The 23,101-nt window shown below is 35.4% G+C and overlaps 1 protein-coding gene across 6 annotated transcripts in view; it reads right to left on the minus strand.

Moving 5' to 3' along the window:
- Window positions 1–23,101, minus strand: part of ZNF236 (zinc finger protein 236) — a 75,707-nt gene that overhangs the window by 29,353 nt on the left and 23,253 nt on the right. For 5 of the 6 annotated variants that reach the window (XM_015617192.3, XM_015617185.3, XM_015617183.3 and 2 more), the window contains exons 7-16: window positions 21,266–21,412; window positions 19,480–19,551; window positions 14,529–14,732; window positions 13,169–13,397; window positions 11,177–11,449; window positions 9,252–9,455; window positions 7,314–7,458; window positions 4,711–4,971; window positions 4,182–4,432; window positions 3,443–3,544 (exon numbers count right to left, since the gene is read on the minus strand). In XM_015617192.3, coding sequence (XP_015472678.1) covers window positions 3,443–3,544; window positions 4,182–4,432; window positions 4,711–4,971; window positions 7,314–7,458; window positions 9,252–9,455; window positions 11,177–11,449; window positions 13,169–13,397; window positions 14,529–14,732; window positions 19,480–19,551; window positions 21,266–21,412 — 1,888 coding nt within the window. The remainder of the gene's footprint in view (window positions 1–3,442; window positions 3,545–4,181; window positions 4,433–4,710; window positions 4,972–7,313; window positions 7,459–9,251; window positions 9,456–11,176; window positions 11,450–13,168; window positions 13,398–14,528; window positions 14,733–19,479; window positions 19,552–21,265; window positions 21,413–23,101) is intronic. The other variant, XM_015617184.3, reaches the window with a different exon arrangement.

Below are 23,101 nucleotides of genomic sequence, written 5' to 3' on the forward strand. Positions count from 1 at the left end.
GAAGCAAAATGATATTACTAACATGCCCTACATTAAAAACAAACAAACAAACAAAACAACTACTAAATATACTATATAAAAACCTGAAACTTCTTTTTTAATCAGTAGCTAAATTTTACTGTCTAAGAAGGAAAAAAGAAGTTACTGTACTATGACCTATTTCATTTCACAATGTTTGAATAAATTATTGATATCCTGAAAAATTTCCAAGGATCGTGCAACAAAATGCTCGGGAAGAGAAAAGCATTTAAAGGTACTTGAGGACAAAATGAAGAAAGAAATGCTACTTCTGAAAGTAGTTTTGGAATAAATACAAACCAAAACTGTTACAAGAATATACATGATGAATCCCCATTTTGCTCGATTCCTAGCACAAGGGTCCATTTCCCCTCAAAATTTAAAAAAGATATGACAGTTTTGAGCATTCTGAAGGCATTTGCTACCACCATCCTATTTATACAGAACTACACTAAAAAAAAACCCCATAGCACCAAGCACCAGAACCCAGACATTCAATCAGAGAGAAATTTCACAACCTTTATTTCCTGCTCTTGTTTTCATCACTGTATGTTGCTTCTCAGAAGCTTTTGATCAATCTTAAAATAACAGAAAATATCTTAAGCTCTGTATAACAAGGGAAGCCTCTTAGTACAAGTCCTCTAAACTTGGAATTGGATTTCATGTTTTTCAGTACAAGCAATCATTTGTGTTGCTTGGGGTTTTTTTTGATTTAGGACATCATCCAACCTATCATCTTCTATATTAACAAAACATAGCAAAAATAGAATACTCTGGAAATCATTTTACTCATAAAAAGATGTGTCTTGCATGTGAGAATGAGAAAACAACCCTATGATAGTTTGTAGTAAATACAGTATTTAATTTAGAAAAAAAATCACCTCTTTACTGACAGATCTTTTAAATTCTAACGTTATAAACACCCACATGAACAGGTGCATCTCAGCAGGGATCAGTGACTATCAATTACATGTTCTGCAGGTTTGCTTCTTATGCAAAGGCAACCAGCTGAACAGTACTGATTGCAAACACGTGTAAACAGTTACTGACAGATCAGAATTCTGAGTCCTGAGATTGCAGATCAGTTTCTTAGGAAAGCAAATAGCATTCTGGTGGCAAGGGTGTATTTGTATAGGCCATAGACCTAACAGCATTTGGACTTCTGGTTTTCCAAGATCATTTGCCTATCACCACTATTTGAGTTATCATTCAACCATGCTTACAGGGACACTTTAGAAGTAAAGGTGATATAATTTATACACATTTGGTGACAGATGATACTCAAAAACCCAAAGAAAATTTCAGATAAAAGACAAATTTGTAATGACTTCACTTTGAAGTCTTCAAATAAAGATGCCTGAACACACTACAAAGAATACAAGTCCTTTTCCTCAGCCTTCAGATCTACCTCAAATGAATCACAGATTATGATACTGTAGCACCCTCATAGGATCTGCACTTCTTAACAAGTCTGAACATACAAGGAAGAAAATCTACCTGAACAAACAAGAAATTCAACAAAGTATTACAAACAAACCTGAAAGAAGAAACAAAATTCTGCCAGTTCTATTCAGACCTAGAGATTGGCCTCACCTGTCTAAAATGCAAATTGGAGATTTTTTCCTTAAAAAGGAAAAAGAAAACTCAAAAATCCTTTCCAAGATTTTTTTTTTTAACTCCTATGTCATTTAATTAAAAAACACTGAAGCAAAATCTTTTAAAAAGAATACAGCCTATAAATATCAAGAATAAAAAAGACAGTGTTTTAAGCTTGAATGTTTTGCCTAGCTGATAGGAGAAAGAAATTAGGAGCATGAAGCACAGATGCAGACATAGGGAGAGGGTCGACCAATTTAACGCATGCATCCGCGCAAATGCTTACCTACCTGAAATTCAAAAATTTTGAAGGGCTCCAGGATCTTCAAGGAAACTTCAAAGAGTTGGGAATCTGTGGATGAGATTCCAAGTAGAATAGGAGACATCTTATACAAATGAGACTTCAAAATGCCCACACCACACATGTTCTGTTTCTGAGAACCAATTTTACAATATATTGATGATCAATATAGATTTCTGGTGATGAAAGAATTGTCTTGTGAGTTCTAGGAGTCTTTACCCTCCCCAGGAAATCATTCTATATTTATGTAATACAGAAGATACACATACACAGAAACTGAAGTTTAAATAACAATACAGGAGTTACTCATTGGGTTTATAAATTCTAAGGAGCCATTAAAAAAAAACCAAACAAAAACCACCACCACTCTTCATTGTAATGTAGAACAAAAAGCTCCTTTTTTTTCCGTAGTGTCTTCTCATTCATTTGAAAAACTGTAAAAGTCAACCAATGAAAATAATCATAATATTTTAAGAGGATCTAGATCAGTCTTGTTTAATAAAGGTGGGAACTTTAATTTTCTTTTCTTTACACGCAAAGCAGCACAACCTAGAGAATTAAAATTGGAAAATTATACTATTTCTTCACAGTGTGATGCAACTTACCAGTCAATTAAGTTTTTACAAATGATACTATACAATTAAAAGGGAAGGAAGCTAAGAACAGAGAAGTTTGTGCAGATAGAATACCAATTATTGGTTACCAGCTACATTAAGTTATTGCTTAGAGTAAGAAGCAAGGAGATCAAGGGATAAGCCAGTGATGTATGCTTCCAAACCAAAACAAATGAAAAGCCATTGAATATTCCCCTTCTCAGCAACAGCCCCCCTGACAGAAAACCCAAAACAACCACCAAAAATCCCCAAAACAAAATTAGTAGCTTCATATTATGGAATTCATATTATGGAATTCAAGAAATCCAACTGTGAAAAGCAAAGAAAAACAATCATTTCTTCACTATTGGCAGGCTACACATACCTACGCATATTTCTCTGTATTTTATAGGAAAAAAATAGTTTCCAAGTGCTTACAATCGCTTAATTTGCTAGTTTCACTGCTCTATAAAATATAAAAAGAAACTGCTATGGATATGTGAAAGTATGATTTTTATGTGACTATATTTGGCATAGTCTTTTTCCAAAATGAATCCCAGTAGCTACTCACTCAAATCTTAAGACTGTTTCTGATCATCTCAGGTTACGAGCATGTATACTGAGGAGGAAACTTGTGCAAACTGCCTACTGACACACCAATTTCAAATACAATCAAGGAAAGAATATGAAATGCTTGACTATAAATCCCCTACTGTAATGACTAGACATCAGCTCATAAAACCAAAAAAAAAATAAAAATTAAGTATTCATAATGTTCTACCAAGTATAGCTTCAGAATGGTAATTTTCTTCCAAGTTCTCTGCATTGCAGTTACTATGATTGCAGATGCCCACTTTAGAAATGTTTTATCATAGCTATGCTGTAAAGCCAGATTTATAAAAATTACTTTTCACCTCCTTTATTTATTACTAACCTTGTGATAAGCTCTGTTGATCAAATGGCTGCTGTGTTATAGTCTGTTGTTCAAACTGAGTAATGTTTTCCTGTAAAGTATGCTCGGATGTCACAAATCTATCTGAAATAGGGAAAGGCAGGACAGGGGAAAAGGGAAAGTATAAAAAAATGTAATTAAATGTATATTTCAGTTGTTTCAAAACCCCTATATCTTACAGTCATCTAAATTTTCACATTAAAAATACATTAAACAATTATTAGCTGAACAGGAATTTAAATCTTTTATAGTACATTTTATTTATATTCCCTTGTTGCACTTGGTAACTCACTGCACAATGAAAAAGAACAAACAAGCAAAACCAAAATACTTTGGTCCACTATTACAAACTGAATAAGAATGTGGAACATTCTTATTCAGTTTGTAATATACCCAAAACACAGGTATTACTTTCTAAGTAGACTATACAGCATTGCTTTTTAATAATAACAGAACTGGCATGGTAAGGTTTTGTGGGAATATTATTTATCTGCATATTTGTTTAGTAGTTTTGCTTGCTACAACTAAAGGATGAAAATCCTAATCCTTTTCTATTTTAATAGCAAACCTGAACACCAATGAATGAATTTGTACTATATACTTTAAGTATACAGTAAGTAGCCTTTTCTCCATGTATTTTTCTAGTTTCTGTCAAGAAACAATTATTTGAGAACTTGTAAACTTACCTCATTATAAACCTCATCATATTTCAAATACTCACCCTCATCTTGCTCTAAAGGCTGATCAGCCAATTCTTGTTCTAGTGCTGTTTCTTCTGTGCCTACTACTGGCTGCTGGTCTAACTCTAAAATAGCCTGCTGATCTGTTGCAACAGTTTCTGACTGCTGTAGCTCATCACTTTGAATCTCCACTTGCATTTGTGTAGAAACATGAATGCTCTGCTGATCTACTGTAGAATCATCTATTGAAGAAGACGGCTGATTCTGCTGAAGTTGCTGTGCAAGTTCATATCTACAAAGTAAGGTGAGAAAGACTTTATAGTTTCAGTTAGACATATATCCCATTTATATGAACAATTTTTAATTTTCACTATACACCACAATTTGCTATACCTAAAAGTATCGTAAGGTACCTAAGCAAAGGTACCTAAGGTTCACTACCCGTAAATAAAAATCCTTATTCAAACATATACAGTTGCTACAGATCAAAGCTGCCTTTCCAAGTATCTTTAAGGGTAAACTAAGCTGCTGAACTACATTGAAAGATTCATACAAAACCTGCAATCATACCTATGAGTCTTCATGTGTTTTTTACAGTTGAGTGATGTTTTGAATGTTTTTTGACAGTAGGGACACATATATGGTCGAAGGTCATTATGGATCCCCATGTGCCGCCTGAGGCTACCACCAGTAGTGAAGGCCCCATTGCACACAACACACTTGAAAGCTTTCAATCCAGTGTGTGTTCTAATATGCGCTTTCAGAACTCCAGCTGACACAAATCCTCTTCCACACTGAGAGCACTTAAATGGCTTTTCACCAGTATGTGACCTTTTTAAGAGAAAGCAGAAGTTAAAATAGATTTAACAGTTTGATTTGCAAAGTTATTAAAGGGTTCAATTTTAAAATGAACAAAATAAACCAAACTAAGGTGGACAACTGTATGGATGGAAAAGACCCCAATTAAGAAAAGCCAGTAATTAAACTTTATGAAGTTACAAAGAACCTGGCGAAAACAATACTATCCTGGGCTAAAAACAATTACTATCTGGGTAGTTTTAGTTATGTTCTACAGTCCAATCTCCTTTTCTAATCATACTTTGTCTTCATCACAATACTTGGGTTTAATTTTTCTGTTCCAGATAGTGTAGTAGTTCTTCAGACTAGTATAATATCACTCACATGTATTTTCCTCAATTCAGGCAAAAAACTGTCCATAAAAGTTTGGAGAAAGAGATACGGTTCTCCTTATATATACACTACCACTACACTTTACAACAAAACTCTTGGAAAAAGAACTGTGTCCATCCTGAATAGCCTCTGATGTACCTGAACAAGGTACAAACTGTTTCTCATAATGCTATGTGAAAAACATATTCAAGTGGGGTAAGCCTCTCACTTGTATTATCAAAATACACAGCACTTGCTATATCCTTCCTTCCAGAGGTGTTAGAGGAGTTTCCCTTTAGGACTACACTGAGATACAAAACAAATGGAAGGAAAAGATAGGAAATTAAATGGAATGCAACAAGAATTTTAAGGGTTACAACTGTAGAATCCCAGGAGAGAGCTAGGAAGAGGACAATGGGAATGCTATGAATTGGAAGATAAAAGAAGCAAGATTTAATAAAATTAGGAAAAGTTAGGGACAGCTTATGATTATATTAACCTTGGAAGTCTATGACAATCACATCAGATGCCATAACAAAGTATATGACAGATATTAAGATTACTGTTTTGCTACCAGTACACACAATAAAAACCAGCAGTAGGGTATCCTGACCTTCCTTGGTGTGCCTGGGGGATTATTTGACACAGTATTCACAGTCACTGCTCTATTGAAAATACCCCTACTACAAATTTACCTCTTTTTTCAGGAGGGGAACAAGCTTTTCAAGCAATGATCAGCACTACTCCATGAGGACACACTGTCCAAAAAATTATCAAGCATAGCAATTTAATGATAGCAATGCCAATTTACAAAGAGCAAACACATAAAAAGAAAAAAGTTTCTAATTCCTCCACAAAACCGTAAAAAAAGCCATGATTCTCTCAGTACTCTGTTGAAAGATCAAAGAAACACAGCAGCAGGTGATTGGTACCCACACTGTATTTTTGAATTTTCGGTATAATCCAAAATTATTTTCATTTAAATCAATTCATCTGGAATGTGTCTACAGACAACAGTGAGAAGTCTAGGTAGGATATTACAAAAGAAAAGATGGGATATTGTAAAGCTCCCCTTCCTTCTGTTAAAACGACATATAAAACCCAAGAACTATTTCAAGGCAGTCTGAGAACTTAAAAATATAGAACTCGATTTGTAAAGAGAGTGTGAGGAACTCACCACGATCTGAGCTAAAGAGAGTGAGAAAGCAGTACAGAGCTTACATTGCAGAAAAAAGCAGATTGCTACCTGCTTCTAAGGACTCTTCCCTTAGATTATTGTAATCATCTTTGGTGGGGCTTTTTCATATTTCTTCTTCTAATTATTTATGGTTTGTAAGTCAGAAAGCACTGTTTCATACCTTAACTAAATGTTAAATTTCATTGCCTAGAAAACCACAACCTGATCTAACTTTGAAGCTACTCTTTTAAAAATAAGATTGGATTAGTTACCTACACTGGTGCTCCTACAACCTAAATTTTTCTATGACTCCATGACTTTGCAGTTCTAACAATCACTGACTACATGGAATTTGAACTGAGCTTCAAGCAACAAAATGATCCCCAGCAATATTTACTTGACTACAATGTATGCTCAAATTCTTTTAGATTTTCTATACAGAACAAAAGGCAAATTTCCTTCTCAAAAATTAGGAGTTACATACATACAAAAGCAGGCAATCTGGAGTATGCAATTACAAAATCACCATAAGAATTCACTAACAATGCTTGCTATTTTCTATACAGTTTTGGAAAAAAGAATACAACTGTCAGTAAACTAAACTGCACATTGAACACAACCACTTAATACTGCTAAAACTGCACATGGGCATGAGTTAGTCCAAAGCCTCCTCCAACTCTACAAGAAAAAAAGAAGTCAGTTATCACTGGTTCAGTGTTTAAGAGATGGTAAAAAAAAGTCTTTTCAGTGAATATTATATAAATTTCATGCTTTTTCACAAATTTGTTATGGCATACATTTCCTTTCTTTGTTGTGTTTATTTTACCTGATGTGTTGTTTAAGATGACAGGATTTTTTATAGGCTCGATGGCAATAATAGCATTTGTATGGTCTCTCTGCATTATTCACAAAATTATTGTTAAAATAGTTTTGGAAGACCTGGCTATTCCTCGGGATTGGCTGGATAAGACCTGCATATATAAACACAAATAACAAAAGGAAAATTTGATTGGCAAAGTTATTCCAAAGATGCAGTAGTCTGAAGATCAAGAATTTGAAAATAAACCATGAGTTAACTTGTAGTATCCAAAAATATAAAGAAAATGTGGATGTTTTCAGCATTTACTTAAAATTATGCATACATCTATCTATCTAGCACTATAGTTATTATACTGTACATGGTGTTTCAGTATTAAGTTCTTTTATCCACAGGTCCACCTCATTACAGTAGCAGCCTTGTCTAAAATAAGTGTTAACTTTAGAAAAAGTTGAGTTGTGAATTCATTGCTGATCCAATAAAACCTCCTTCTTCCCACCTCGACCTTTGCAAGCAATATTTAATCAATGTATACCAGGTATTATCAGGTATACAACTTGACAAAAATTTAATATGCCTTCTGTGAAAAGCATTGAAACAGGTATAGAACAATTTGCAGACTTTTTCATAGACTTTTAGAAAAATTAAGACTATTTTGGCAAGCAAAATATGTATCAACAGGAGTGCCACTCAAAGATTAACACTATTAGAAAATAACATTACTAGGTTCTTGACACCTCTAAAAGAAATAGGATCATTTTTGAGGTGGAAGGAGTAAAAATGTGGAAATATTGTCAGAGGGCTGAAAAACCATTACACCTTCTAGATAAACCATAGAACTTATTTTTACATTGAACATTCTAATATCAGCAGATTTCATGCTTTATCAGCATCCATAGGAAAAAATGTCTACAGTATTTCTTGTTAATGTTAATATTTTTCCAAACATTGGACTTCTACTGCGCAGACCTTAATTGTATTGAAGTGGAGCTTCTTTTCAAAATCAAGAAATGGCATTATACTTTTTCCTGGGGTTCATTCAAGAAAGAAGTACTGAGTGATCTGTCTGAAGCTGTCAGCTAAATTTTGCTTGAATCCCAAAAATTTAAGTTCCTTCTATCTAATATCAAAATAACCCTTACTGCTGCTTTCAGTAACTCCTGGATCCAGTGAAAGCAAAAGGACTTTTAAAGCATGATAAGAATTTTATCAATATAAACTAAAGGTATCACCAATGCAAGTTTCGACCATAAAAATGCCTGCACAATAGGCAGGTCAGGGGTTAGCAGACTGTTCAATCAAACAACAAAGAGTAAACACCCCACCCACTAAATTCATCTCTACTGGACAACAACATACTGTTTTGCACAACTTCTTCCAAAAAGCGGTTTTACATAAACTTGTGACAATATTTACATAACAGAATTAAAATAACTGGATGAATTCTCCAAATCAGGTTCCAGAATTGAGCTGCCCTTGTTTTTTGAAATATGACCACTAATGATTACTACTAATTTAGTTGAGGTCATAATTATAAAAAATACTTCAAAATCATGTAACAGACTGATTCATTAATATCTGTAATCTTTATTATAAATTTTTATTGGAACATGATCATCTTAAGAAGACTCTAGGCAATGAACTGTCTGTCATCTCTTCAATACCAAGTCTAGTAATATTCAAGTTAAACTCCTAATATAAAAATGCACATACTTTCTTACTGGTAAAGATTATACAATTTCACAGTAAATAAAAAATACTGTTCTTATTAATTCTAGTGCAAGCAAACTATAAAATACAGCACTTTGCTGAAGTTTGTTTTTGATAACTTATTTCAAGGTGTATCTTTACGAGTGAGCTCTGAATGCTTTTGATTGATTAAAATGCAACCTTTATAGTCCATTGAAATCCAAATTTCAAGAGAGCATGGATTTACTCGCTCTTTACCTAAATCAGTTATGAGTATGGGCTCTTGCAAAGGAATGTCTGGTACTGGGCCACTTGACTTTCCCACTCGAACTTTTGCGGGTTTACGCTGATGTCGCAGCTTTCTTAGTTCCGTATGTTTAAAATGTGAAGTGATGTGAGTTTTCCGATGGCCCGATGTTCTAAACTTCTTATCACAGTGAGGACAAGCAAAAGGCCTAACACCTGCAAAAGATTTTTTAAAAAATAGCTTAAAATTTTATTTCTATCAACCTATAAATATAACTAGAATACTGATTCTCTTTCCTGGTGTATCTTTGGTTTTTTTTTTTCTTTCGCATGGTCTTTATTCCAACACAGGTTTTCAAAACAGATCTGTAAAACCCAGTTGAAGTAAAAACTAATCTGCTGAACTGCTAATTAACTGAAACATTACTTGAAGTAAGTTCGCTATCAAGAAACTGGATGATACAAAAGCGACAGCAATTTTCAAGTGTTTCAGAAGCTCTCCTAAGAATTGCACATCGCAGGTTAAAGTCCTTCCAAAACAAATTTTTAAAAAACTGTGTGACAAAGGAATCAACAAACACACAGGATGTTTTATAACATGATAACAGGGATGTGACAGAGTCAAAAAGATTCTATATCTGTCTCTGAAAACATCAACTCTGTTTGATGACAGTAAAAAAAAGCATGCCAACAAAAGTATCAAAGACTCTTGTAATACGATATCCAGTAGAAACATCTCCTTGGGAGAGATTTCCTAGATAACTTGTTAAGCTAGAGACAGGCAAAGCTGAACAACTTTCTGGTTTTGTTCAAGGGGAAATCTTGGACTTTAAAAGCTAGGAAATGTGACTGGGTATTATGGACATGGCTTTTATCAAGTTCAATCACAGGCAGAAAAAATGTAGAAGAATGAACCATTCTTCATAATGCAATAAATGAAACATTATCTGAAACTACAGAGCAGTTCCATAAACACTGGACTACCTGTTTTCCAAGCTACCTAGTGCTTCTGCCACTCTGAACTGATCTCAATGCTTGTATGAAGTAAGCCTGACTTCAAACTAACAGAAAAAATATACTGGTTTACAAGTTTACCAAAAAAAAAGTAGAAGACTTTCTGCAGATGAATCCAATATTGATATTTTATGGACAAAATACATCAAACTGTAAAACACATTGGATCCAAAATGCACCTATGCCAATAAATGATACTTTTGCAGAAGGTAATTACATAAACAGGAATTAAAGGGAAGAGCAGCACATTTATCTTGATGAAACTTTATTTACCTGTATGAACAAGGAAAGAACTTGGAAAACAATCAAGTAGCCTACCAAAAGCAGGAATTACATTGTTCTTTATGGAAAGGACAGTTCAACCACATAAAAAGGTTTTGAAGACATCATATATTATGCAAACAAAGACCATATGATCAGAGGAGTTCTAAGATATTCAGTGTAAGATACTGAAAATGGGTTATTTGTGAAAACATGAAGCTACACTATAATGTAGAACATAAAATGGGAAGTAACCAGCCCTCAGTGTTACAGTGAAATTATCAAAAGTATGGGGAGGGGGAGGGAAGATGCAAATATTAAAGGCAACTGGGGATAAATAAAATCAGAACTCAAACTGCAAGAGTATGACTTTTTAGAAGGCACAATTAAATACATTCATAATAGTGGTATTAGAAAGGAACAATCATCATGAGAAAATTAAATGCCCACGTTTTTTGTAACAGCCCGAAGTTTCAAAGCCATGAAACACTAGAAAGTTATGACAAAAAATTACACTCATCACATACAAAGCTAAAATGATACATTCTCTGAGAGATATTAACAACGACATGGCAGACATGTCTACAACTTACACATTTCAGTCTTCTCATTCAAGGTCCCACCCACATCATAGAATACACAAAGCCATTTCAAGGCCTTACCTGTATGCAGGCGAATGTGAACTTTTAAACTCCCTGAGGTGGAAAAGCTTTTCATACAAAATTGGCACTTGAAAGCTTTAATGCCAGTGTGTGTTTTTATGTGTGCTGTTAGAGTGCTCTTCACGGCAAAGGCGCGGAAGCACTGGGGACACTTGAATGGCTTCTCGTGGGTGTGAATGCGAATGTGGCGCACTAAATCGCTTGGTTTTTTAAATTCTTTAGAGCAGTATGGACAAACATGCCACCTGATTCCATTTTCTTCACGTATAGAACCTAAAACAAGGAATATCAAAATGAATGCTTCTTAAAACTTCTAATAATTCTTGGAAAATCCCGCTACATTGATGCTATTGTACAAAGCAACCAGACCACAAAAACACTTTGTGAAATAGATGCCATCACAACACACTTTATAGAAGATTAATTCCGATTAATTCTACTTCACAAAAATGTTGATGGCCTGGAATGAAAAAAAAAACCAAAACCAACAGAATCCTGCTGAAATTCAAATGACACAATTTCTATGCCACTCAGAAATGTAGAATGCACATGGTTAATGTAATATAATATACCAATTAACTTATAAATAATGTATCTAACACAAAATTATCCATCAACTGTAAATCCTCAACCATAACCACACCAAATTATTTTATGTACTTAACAATTCTCTAACTGGAGGACATACTTTGCTTGACCCTCTGTTTTGCAAATTTAGACTTCAGTTACATTTTGTAAGCTTGTAAAGGAAGAAAAACTGTACAAATCCTTCTGATGATTAAAAATTTAAGGCCACTTTTTTTTCAAAAGTTGTTTTGTGATCCAAGAACCCTAAGGCCTGTCCTAAGGCAACAGGACATTTTTTCTCAGCAAAAAATGAAAGAAACCCTTTCTTTTATTTTCTCAAAAAATGAAAAAACGTATCCAAGTTTTTTATTCATACAATTGTTCAATGTCAGATTGTTTGCTCATTTAAATCAGTTAACACACTGGGGTCATGTTGCTTTATCAAAAAACAAAAGCGGTTTTGTTTGACTTTACAGCAGTGACCTTTTATTTTTATCTGCAGTCACAGCTATAGAGTTGTCACTGTTAATCACAAGTAACAAAATAATTATTACCAGAGGAAAACTTTAATGGCAGTTTTTATCACAGCTATACTGAAGAAGACAAGTTTTTACTTTGGATCAATTTATCCATCCCTTGCAAAAGAAAAAGCAACATCAATGTACCCATGAAGATACTACAGACGGAGATAAAATAATGCAGTCACATTATAGCACTGTATATACCAGGCTGACCACTAAAGTATGAAGGCTTTACTTGGAACAAACAACTTCTAGCAACCATAAAGCTCAAGCAACCTTGAAACTGAAGTTGCATTTAAGCACACAGACTAAAAATGCATATACACAAGGCTTACATATACACAACACAGTACAGAGGCAGAAAAATATGTATTTATGGTGACAATATCAGATCAGTACTATGATTCCAGAGACAGGTGACATGAAGAATTATTCATAATGCCAGCCTTCATCCTTCCCTACATGGGATCAGTCAAGATCTGCAGTCCTGCCCTTATGCCTCTGTAAGGTCTCACTTTCAAAGAGGAAGAACAGATCTTGTAAGAACTCTTTACTCTGGGACACATAATGAAAACCCAGTCCTTGTCAGAGAAAGATGGTGGGAGAGAAAAATAGATTCACATACTTTTTTGTCCTTTTCCTATAACTCAAATGATTTAATCCGAAAGATTTACAAGTATAATTTCACTTCATGCCATCCTGACATGCTTTTTCAATGATATTTTTTATAATGGAAATTATAAATACTATCAATCATACCTTACATTGTGTTTTAGGTAAAAACAAATACTGTTCATAATTAATCCACAACACTTTTTGGGAAAACCCTTTATAAAGCCATAAACACATCCACAATTGCTACACTCTTTACAGCACAAGAAGTAGAAAGCAGTGGCAACATTACCAGGCAAAAATGGTGATTTTTTCTTAATGAACTTCTTTTCTTTTTTATCTAGTTTATCTGTACTATCTTGCTCCTTATCTTGTTCAGCACTACTACAATCAGCCTGATGATTTGAGAGGCTTGGAACATCTGGGTTCTGATCCTGGGCCCCAGGAGCTTTAGCCTGGCTGCAGTCAGTAGAATGTGCAGAGACAGGAATTGATGACAACCCGCTGTTCTCTAATGCTTGCTAAAAAAGAACAAAAAAACTTCTAGATTAAGGAAGAAATATTTCACAGTTATTTCCAAATTTTCATGAACGAGTACTTAGAAGATAAAACACAAATACAATTGAAGGAATTAAATGTCTAATTCTCATAAAGTTTCAGCTGTATTTCAAAACCTACAAACACATTATTACACATTAATTGATTAATCAATTAATCAGCATTGATTTCTGATTGTCTGTGAAATTTTAGGTTGGATTTTCTGCATTTACGCATTTGTCAGCAACTGCCTTTCAGGAAACAACACGATGTTTGTTTTTTAATAGCTATCAGGATTAAAGTTATGTACCATGTTATTACTTCCTGCAATTCCTCTTCATATTCCAGACATTACAGAATTCAGCACAGGTAACAGGGTGAACCTGCCCATAGCTGCATATGGGTGTTTACTTGGGTGTTCCAAACTCAAATTTAAATGGTACTTAAAAGTCTAGAGATGAAAAGTTACCTTACAGGTTAGCAGGCTACAACTAACACTAAATTATATTGTTCTCTGCCCTGATCCATCCTGTTTGTGCCTTTATGCAGCACAGGCTGCAGAAAAAGCACAGATAGTAATTCACCACCCTACATCTCTTCTGTTACACCGCTTCTCCTTCTGTCATTATCAAGGACAAAATATAGTAAGTTTTTTAAGAAAAACACTAGCTGACTTCAATAAAAAATTTATTGCACAAATAGGAACTATTCACACAGTCCTTATTAATTAGAACAGGGTAATGGCAATGTATACCTTCTCATTTTTTAACCACATAAAAGTAATTTTCCCCTCTTGAATGATATAACGTTTTATTGTGCAGTGTGCAACCTAAGGACACGGCACAAGCTGCTTCTGGGCAACAGGAAAAAAAGGCTTAAGGTATCAGTAAAAATATCCATGTAGAGGGGTGTACACTTAAAAACATATAAAAATATATTAGTGCAGTCCATACTCATTCAATAAATCTTTATAATTCTTTCTTGACTGATGGATTGTTTAGAATTCCTAAGAAATGCTCTAATTGAAAATATTGAGAACAAATTCCATTAAAATATAAGAAAGAATGAGAAAGGAACCACTGAAATGTAAAGCTCTTTTCACATAGAGCTCTTACCTGCAAAATATCTCTACTGATCCCCACTGCAATGTTGAGCTGTTGACCAGGTTGTTGAGGCTGGTTATTTTCTACAGGACCTGGTTCAGATAACTCAAGGAGCTGCTGAATGACATCAGTGACAGTCTGCTGGCCCTGATGAGCAGCAGCTGGAGACACCTGGTTTTCAGTCTGTTGAAGAAGTGGAGACCGAAAATGTGTGGCCTGAAATATACAGTGGTATGTTTGTCAAGGAAGATCAAAAGTATGTCTCGTGAACTCACCTGTCCAGCTCCCTTACCTGAAATGTCTGGTAACTGTCCACTATGAGGATGGCTACTTATACAAGACATAATGACTATACAGAGCCTCATTCAAAGTTTGCTTACTCCATTATACAATTGCTTTTGTGCATCCTTTTTTTTTCAGTTCTTCCCAAGCTTGAAATTGTAAGCTTAAAGCTTGAATTAAATTTACTGTCAACTACTGAGCCTTCAACCAATTTAGAAAACACAGGCATGGATCAACTACAAAATTCCATGCATAAAGGCCATGCGAAAAGTAATTCCCAAAAGAAATAAACTGTCATGACTATATTTTAAGATTTCACATTTATCTCAAGCATGTCCCTTGAAAAAACAACCTTCCATTACAGATTTTTTTTTTAGTAATGTATCTATATTGCTGTATTGCTGTATCAAAACCTTTCAGAATAAACAACCAACTTTTCCCCTTCAATTTGGAACCTTTGAAACCACTTAGCTTTAGAGAAATCTCTTCATATTCTAAAAATTTAAATACATCAGGCTCCATCAAAATACTAAAAAAATTTGAAGTGTAAAAATCTAATTTCTCAATCTTAAATTTGAAATTGTGTATCTCAGACTATCTTAGTAACAAATATGAAGGAAAAAAGTGATAAAGAGGCTTGGTATTCATTTTAAAATCAGAAACAAAGACTCCTGTTTGCTTATAATTTATTTATAAACTTTCTTCTTAAAACAAATAGACTGCTTAAGTATACCATTACTGAAACAACTACTTTCAATAATTTGTTTTACTGCAGAAAATAGAAATATGTATTTATACAATGGTTAGCAGCATAGCTGGGTATCCTAGGACACACCAGTTATTTGCTTCTAATATTCCCTTCTGTTCTCTAAAAAGAACCACTTCCAGGTGCATGTGCAACCACATAGAGACATAAAAGGCTATCTTCTTTCAGATTATTTTTAGCAAAGAATAATCTTAGGCTTAACATTTGTACTATTTCCTTCTCAATTGAAAACTTCCCTGAGATTTTCTTTATACTGACAGTTTAGATAGTTAAGATGACAGTCACTGTAGTAAAGAAAGGATGGTTACAAAGAATTACGTTAAAAAACATTAGTTTGATTCGGATTATATCCTGTGAATTTGATGCCTCTTAATGCCTTCTCATGAGATGATAAAAAATAAATCCTTATTTCACTTGCATGCATGTGAGAATATCACTTGTTACTTTGCTGATTTAACGGTTAGTTCTATTTTTCACCTCACTAGTGAGACAGAGAAAAACTCTGTATCTCTTCAGATTCCAATTTAGCAGAGGTTCTATAAACATTTTAATATGGGCAACACACTATATTGCAATGAGAATGGCATAAACAGGAACTGAAGGAAAGCAGTTTGCTGGAAAGTGTAACAACCCTTTATAGAGGTAATTTCTTTTCTGGAAACAGAATGTAGTGAAGCTTTTACGTAGAGCAGGACGCCTACACTAGAAGTGCATAAAATTCTCCCAGGCTTTAGCAAGAGAAAAATTAATTGTTAATGAAGAAACTTCTCAACATCGTCTTTGATATGAAAATTACAGCATTGCATATATTTAGCCACTGTGTCCTGTGTATTATACAGCTGCTTATATACAGTCTCATGGTGGTTATCTTTTTTGAACAATAATGTACATACATGCACATATATGATGCTTGTTACCATTACTCTTAAGATACGTTAATTATAAAAAGTTTCACAGGTCTCTTTCTAGATGTTATTTGAATATCCTATTTAATACATGGAAAATGAATTGCTTTTTTACTGTTTCATCATTCCACTGTTGTTCAACTGGAACAGTGGACCTTGTAATGGCCCTTGGTTTGTCTGATCTGCTGTGTAACAGAGACAGTGTGCCTGCTCTAAGTGAATTACTCCTTCAAGTCACAGTAACTGTAAAAAATTAGAGTAGACCTTTAAATCAAGTAGTTTATTGTGGTTAACTTTTTTCTGTTGACATCCCACATGGCTCCAAGAGTAAATCATCTTCACTAAAATTTCATACTTTATTTCCAAGTGTCAGTTTGCCTAGTTTTGACCCTCAACCTTTTTTTTCCTCTTCTTTATTAAGATGACAGACTTCTCCCTCTTCTTTGAAACAGAAGACGAAATCACATCTAAGTATTTCATCTGATGGACAAGGCAGCTAATGCACCTTGAATCTCTTCACTAGTTAACACACTATAGTATTTTAAGGATTCTGATGGCTCTGATTCCTCCTGCATAATTGAATACAGTTCATGAATAGTGAACACTGTAAACAGAAAACTGAGAACCCTAAAAATTGCCAAAATGAAATACAGACCATATACAACCCTGGATCTGGACAGACTTGGTCAACAGTTCAACTGTGTGAGGTTCAACAAGGTCAAGTGCCACAAGTGACTGCCCTTGGGTCACAAAAATCCCAGGCAGTGCCACAGGCTGGGGGCAGAGTGGCTGGAAAGCTGACTGGCAGTTTCAGTTTTGAATTCTGGGTGGAGAAGGCCATGGGATCCATTGCTCCCAACTCATACCTCTCACTACAAAATACCTGGCACTCTTCATCACATTATCACAGAATATTTTGGAAGGGACCTATCAGGATCATTGAGTCCAGCTCCTGGCCCTGTGCAGAACACCCCAAGAGTCACGCCATACGTTTGAGACCACTGCCCAAATGCTTCTTGAACTCCGTCAGTTTTGGTGCTGTGATCACTTCCCTGGGGAGCCTGTTCCAGTGCACAACCACACTCTGCGCGAAGAACCTTTTCCTGATAACCTGCCTAAAGATGTCCTGCCAAAACTTCACACCATTTCTTCAGGTTCCGTCCCTGGTCACCACAGAGATCAGTGTCTGTCTCTTTTCTTCCCCTCAAGAAGAAGCTGTAACTGCAATGAGGTCTAAGTCTTCTCCAGGCTGAACAGACCAAGTCCCTATCCCTATTTGTGAGGTGACCATCCTCATCCTATAATGGGCCAAATGTTATTTTTACACTGCCTATTGCCATTAATACATTTGAAAAAAACAAATCTTTATTGTCCCCCATGGTTCTGGCAAGCTTCAACTGCTGCTGAGCCTTGGCCACATGAATTTTCTCCCTACAGCAACAAGCAGTATTTCTGTACTCTTCCTGCCTCATCTGACCTTGCTTCAACAGGGCACACACCTTTGTTTCCTGCCTTATGTCCAAGAGACGTAAGTTCTGTTCACCCAGTGTGGCTTTCTGCCTTGCCTGCTTGACTCTTGACATTTGTGAATTGCCTGCTCCTGTGCCCTCAGAAGTTGGTATTTAAAAAGCAACCAGCACTGATATTCCCCAGCACGTCTGAAAACATTATCCTAGGGTTCCTTCTTTATTAGTTCCCTGAGCAGCCTGAAGTCTTCTCTCCTCATGTCCAGAGCTTAGGTTTTACTGGCACTTTTCCTCCTGTCAACAGAGATTTTAAGCTCTATCACTTCATGGTCACTGTGGCCAAGATGACTGCCAATCTCCATTTTGCTTATGAGATCCTCTCTGCTGACAAGCAGTATATCAAGGAGGGCATCTTTGAGTCTGCTCCTTTAAGACCTATTCCATAAAGTTGTCATGCAGGTTTTTAACAATCTTCTGGTCCAGGTTGTATCAGCTGTGCAATTCTCCCAGGTAATTTCTGGCAAGCTGAAGCCCCCCATAAGGGCAAGGGCAGTTGACTCAGTGTCCCTTAGTTCCTCAAAGAATAATTCATCAATGTCATCATCCTGCCTGGAAGATCTACAGCAAGCCCCCACAATGATCTCTGCATTATTTGTTTGCCCCTTGATTCTTACCCAGGCACTCAATTATTCCATTGCCAACTGCAAGCTCCAAACATTCTAACCCTTCTATTACATACATTCAGTGCCATCCCTCTACCTCTTCTGCCCTGCCTACAGTGGATGGGCTGTTTATGGTGACTTTAAAGCAATACTCCGACATTTCCCAGTTCTTGGTCTTGTGGATTTGAGTACAAGGGAAAATAATCCGTAGCTGAAGTTGGGTAGGGAGACTGTAAGTTAGACAGTCCGTCCCTAAGGTACCATGCTGCAAACTATAGCTGACAAAGACAATGCTGTATAGCTGCAACAAAATCTGCCAGAATTCTCAAGGTGACTGGCACACACAGACCTTCCTGTACACCACAACTGCTTGCTATGGAGCTGCAGAAAGTCAGCCCTGCATCATCCCTCCCCAGCTCCACAGCTCCTCCTGAGCCCCACAGCTCCTCTGCTGCATAAATTCCAACCAAGTCAACCCATATGAACACAGCTCTTTCCTTCTCCAAACAAAACATGGTAATGCCTACAAAATAAAGGCAGAGGGGTAGGGCTATTGAGAATTTTTAAGAATCCTTACTCTCTGGTCTTTTTATACAGAAAAGTATTTACCTATATTTTGAAGAGCTGTTGAAGAGACTTACATGTAAAATCATGAGTGTGTAAAACAAATGAGGCAATATAATCCATTGAAGACCTGTTCCACCTCCAAATAACCAGATGCATTCACCAAGGAGTTTCCCTTCACATATCAGCTGATTCAACTCATCACAAAGTATCACAGCATACCCCTTTTCACCAGTTAAATAAAAATTTACAAATTTATGTACAGTTTCTCCCACTTATAGTCTTGACACAAAAATGTGACAAAAATTTCACACTTACATTCTTCCATTTGTTATCAACAGGTTGCAAAAGATTAGTAGGGGATGTTGTTAAAGGCTGGGTGACAGAGTCCTAAAAAGAAATCAAAACATTTTAAATCTTTATCAAAAAGAAGAAAATCATGGCTGATACAATGCAGAAACATAGCACAGAAAAATCAGACTATGTGAAAGAAACAGACGTACACAAAATCATCTTAGCTATAAATACTAATGCAGCAAATGACAGCAAAATGACAGCCTTACAGCCACTATAATTTAGAAAATATTCTCATGTATCACACAAGAGTACATTCTTTGGTAGCACAGCACTTCAGGAAACTTCAGCTTTTGGAATGTGTACTTAATAAGAACATAATCTTATCCCCAGGTATGTACCAAGGGATGACAGAGACTGATGGGAAACTTCAAAATAGAACTATTGTACTGCAGATTTGTTGTTAAAGCAGCTCTGCAAATTTTCAGCACAATGAAGGAAAGTTCTGATTTAAGAATGCTTATGCTAATCTAATAATGTACTAAGTTTCTAAAGAAATAGAAAAAATAGGAATAATTAAATATATGCAGATTCAGATATAAAATTACAAATAAAAACCATAATCCCCTCTAATATGCAATTGACATGTCATTTTTTATCTCTGCTGTTCCTTGCTAAACTTTTTTGCATCAATTTTTAGAAAGAATCCTTTTCTCCCTTCTCTCTCTTTGCTTATAGTATTGTATGGCATTTTTTGCTATTCCTCTCTCATGCAAGCAGCAAAGTATTCATGCAAGCAGAGATAATACTACACTGCTATAATACCAACAAGCTAAACAAATCCAAAATACTTAATCAAAGCAAAAAATTAAAAACAGAGCTGGCCAGGGGAAAAAAAATGAGGTAGTATGAAGGAATTATTTTCCATCCTGCTTTTAAGATTAGGCTTGAGAATGTAGAAATTAAAAAAAGATGTAGAGAATATATGTACTTGCAAAAAAATAAGACACATTAGTCTTTCTTTTTATGAATTAACATGGAAAAACAAATAGCATCGGCCCTATAAAACAACTTCAGAAAATGTAAAAGAAAAGCTTTTCCAAACAACATTACTAGAAAGTTATTTCAAGAAGACACAGCTGCAGAATGAAGGTCATACTTCAAATTTTAACCCTCCTTTTAATCAAAGAAAAAAGAAGAGAACTATGATAAATGAAATATTCACTGGCTCAAAAATACTGTAGTCCTATGAAACCAGAGACATTTTCTGAATTTTAGCTCTTTTTTATATCTTGGTAAAGAAAAAAAACATTCACTGCTTCCAGTAAAGCTATGTTTTTGCCTTTATAATCTTGCTAATAAGAAGCTAACATCTAAAAAAGGTTATCAGATAGACACAGAAGAATCCACTACGTGTTTATACGGACTAGAATCATACAAACAATTTTAGAAAATGAGTTGAAATTAATACATTATTTCAATAGTTCTAAGACTTCCCCATAATTTTTATTTTATCAGAAGAGGCTAACAATTTTTAAGAACAAGAATTATACTTAGCTGCAGAATTAAACTGCTATATTTTCAACCAAACCCTCAAATTGTAAATAGTTTTTTGCATATAGTTGGCCAATTTACATTTTCCCAATATTTAATCCTGGAAATTTATACCAAAAATCACACAAAACTTGAAAAAGACAAAAGACAGCTACAGATCCAGAAGTTCTAACCTATCTGAAGAATTACTGGAATTAAGATATAGACCTAATTAAACTCTCAAAGGCATTTTCACAATATACCAAGCAAAGCTTACCGCTGTAACATGAGATACATCTGTTGAAGCACTTGCAGAATTCTGTGGACCACCCATGTGCATCTTGCTGATATGTGTATTTAAACTACCCAAGCTTTTGAAGACACAGCTACATTCTGTACAGTTGTATGTAGGGCCATTCTTCACCTTTAAAAAATAATAAAGTAAATTTTCCCTACATCTACCAAATATTGTTTTTCATTATTTTTCTAAAGAACAAGTACACTACTGGATTAGGAAAGCTAAAATGGTTTATTTCTTCAAATTACCAATATGCAGTTATGGAATCAGGCTGGTACCTCTTGGATATAAATGAACTATAATCTATGTACATGACTACAGCTGCTTACTACCACTTCTCAACATTGTGAAGCACCAGACAGCAAAACAAATGTCGTGCGGCAAACGAGACCTCAGACTTTTCTCTCTTTACCATCTCCTACCATTCCACACTTAAAAGCAAAACTGAAATGCAACTTGACCAATTAAGATGTGCCTGAAGATGAAGCGTCATACATAATACAAATGGAAGTTTGGAAGTATGAGATAAGAAAAATGCAGACAAAAACCAACATCGTGAAGAGCACAGAAGTTTAATGTCTGGTTTGAACTGAATTTGAACACAGAATGAGAAAGTGATCAGCAGCCACTTGTTTGAGACTTTCAGACCAATGGGTTAAGGTAATTAAAGCAGTTAAATTTGCAGCTTCCATCCATCCTCACCTTCCCTCTTCAGTCCATACAGCAATAACATCCAGTACTTGCAATGTGCAGGGAGCAACAAGGTATTCAAAAGAAAACACATTGCTGTACTTGCAATACAATATTGGTATTTCATATTTTGTGACATTAAACTAACAACAAGACTTTCAAAAAGAGGTATTAAGTAATAAAATATGCTACAACTAAACAGTGCTTTAGGAAGTGAGAATCGACTTCCAATTCACTATTCATTGCAATACTAGCTTCAATGTTATTTTGTAACTGTTTCAGAATAAAACAAAGAATTCATAGAGTTCCATGCAGGCTTGAAAAAAAACCAGCAACAGCAAGAAAGAAAAAAAAAACAAAACAATAGATTATCCAAAGCAGTAACTAAAATTCAGGCTCAGGACTCCAAAACACAGCATAGGATGTGATCAAGAGGTAGCATTTATTTAAAGTACCTTATCCCACAGCTTGTTTCTTTCTTACACAAAAACAGATTAACAGAGAAAAAGGTGAAAAATATTTTTTACTTCACCCCTAACTAATACTGAAAAAAAGTAAATTTAAACTATTACATCAATGTTGGTGCATTTTTTTATGTAGCAAAAGCTATCACATATAGACAGCTGTTAACCTTGAGGATGACAGGTCACACCAGGGAATCACAGAATCAATTAATTTGGAAAACACCTCTGAGGTCCTTAAGTCCAACCCCTGACCAAACACCACTATGTCAATTACATCATGGCACTGAGTGCCAAGTACAATCTTAAATAAATCTCCAGGGACAGTGACTCCACCACTTCCCTGGGCAGTCCATTCTAATGTCTCATCACCCATTCATGAAGGAATTCCTCCTTATGTCCAGCCTAAACCTCCCCTGGCACAGCTTCACTGTGTCCTTTTGTCCTATCACTGGCTGGCTGGGAGAAGAGGCTGACCCCCACCTGGCCACAGCCTCCCTCCAGGGAGTTGTAGAGAGTGATAAGGTTCCCCCTGAGCCTCCTCTTCTCCAAGCTAAACATCCCCAGCTCCCGCAGCCACTCCTCACAGAACTTGTGCTCCTCACCAGCTTCACTGCCATTCTCTGGACACACTCCAGGACCTCAATGTCCTTCCTGAACTGAG

This window comes from Parus major, chromosome 2 (assembly GCF_001522545.3).
Source record: "Parus major isolate Abel chromosome 2, Parus_major1.1, whole genome shotgun sequence".
NCBI classification, from domain to species: Eukaryota; Metazoa; Chordata; class Aves; order Passeriformes; family Paridae; genus Parus; species Parus major.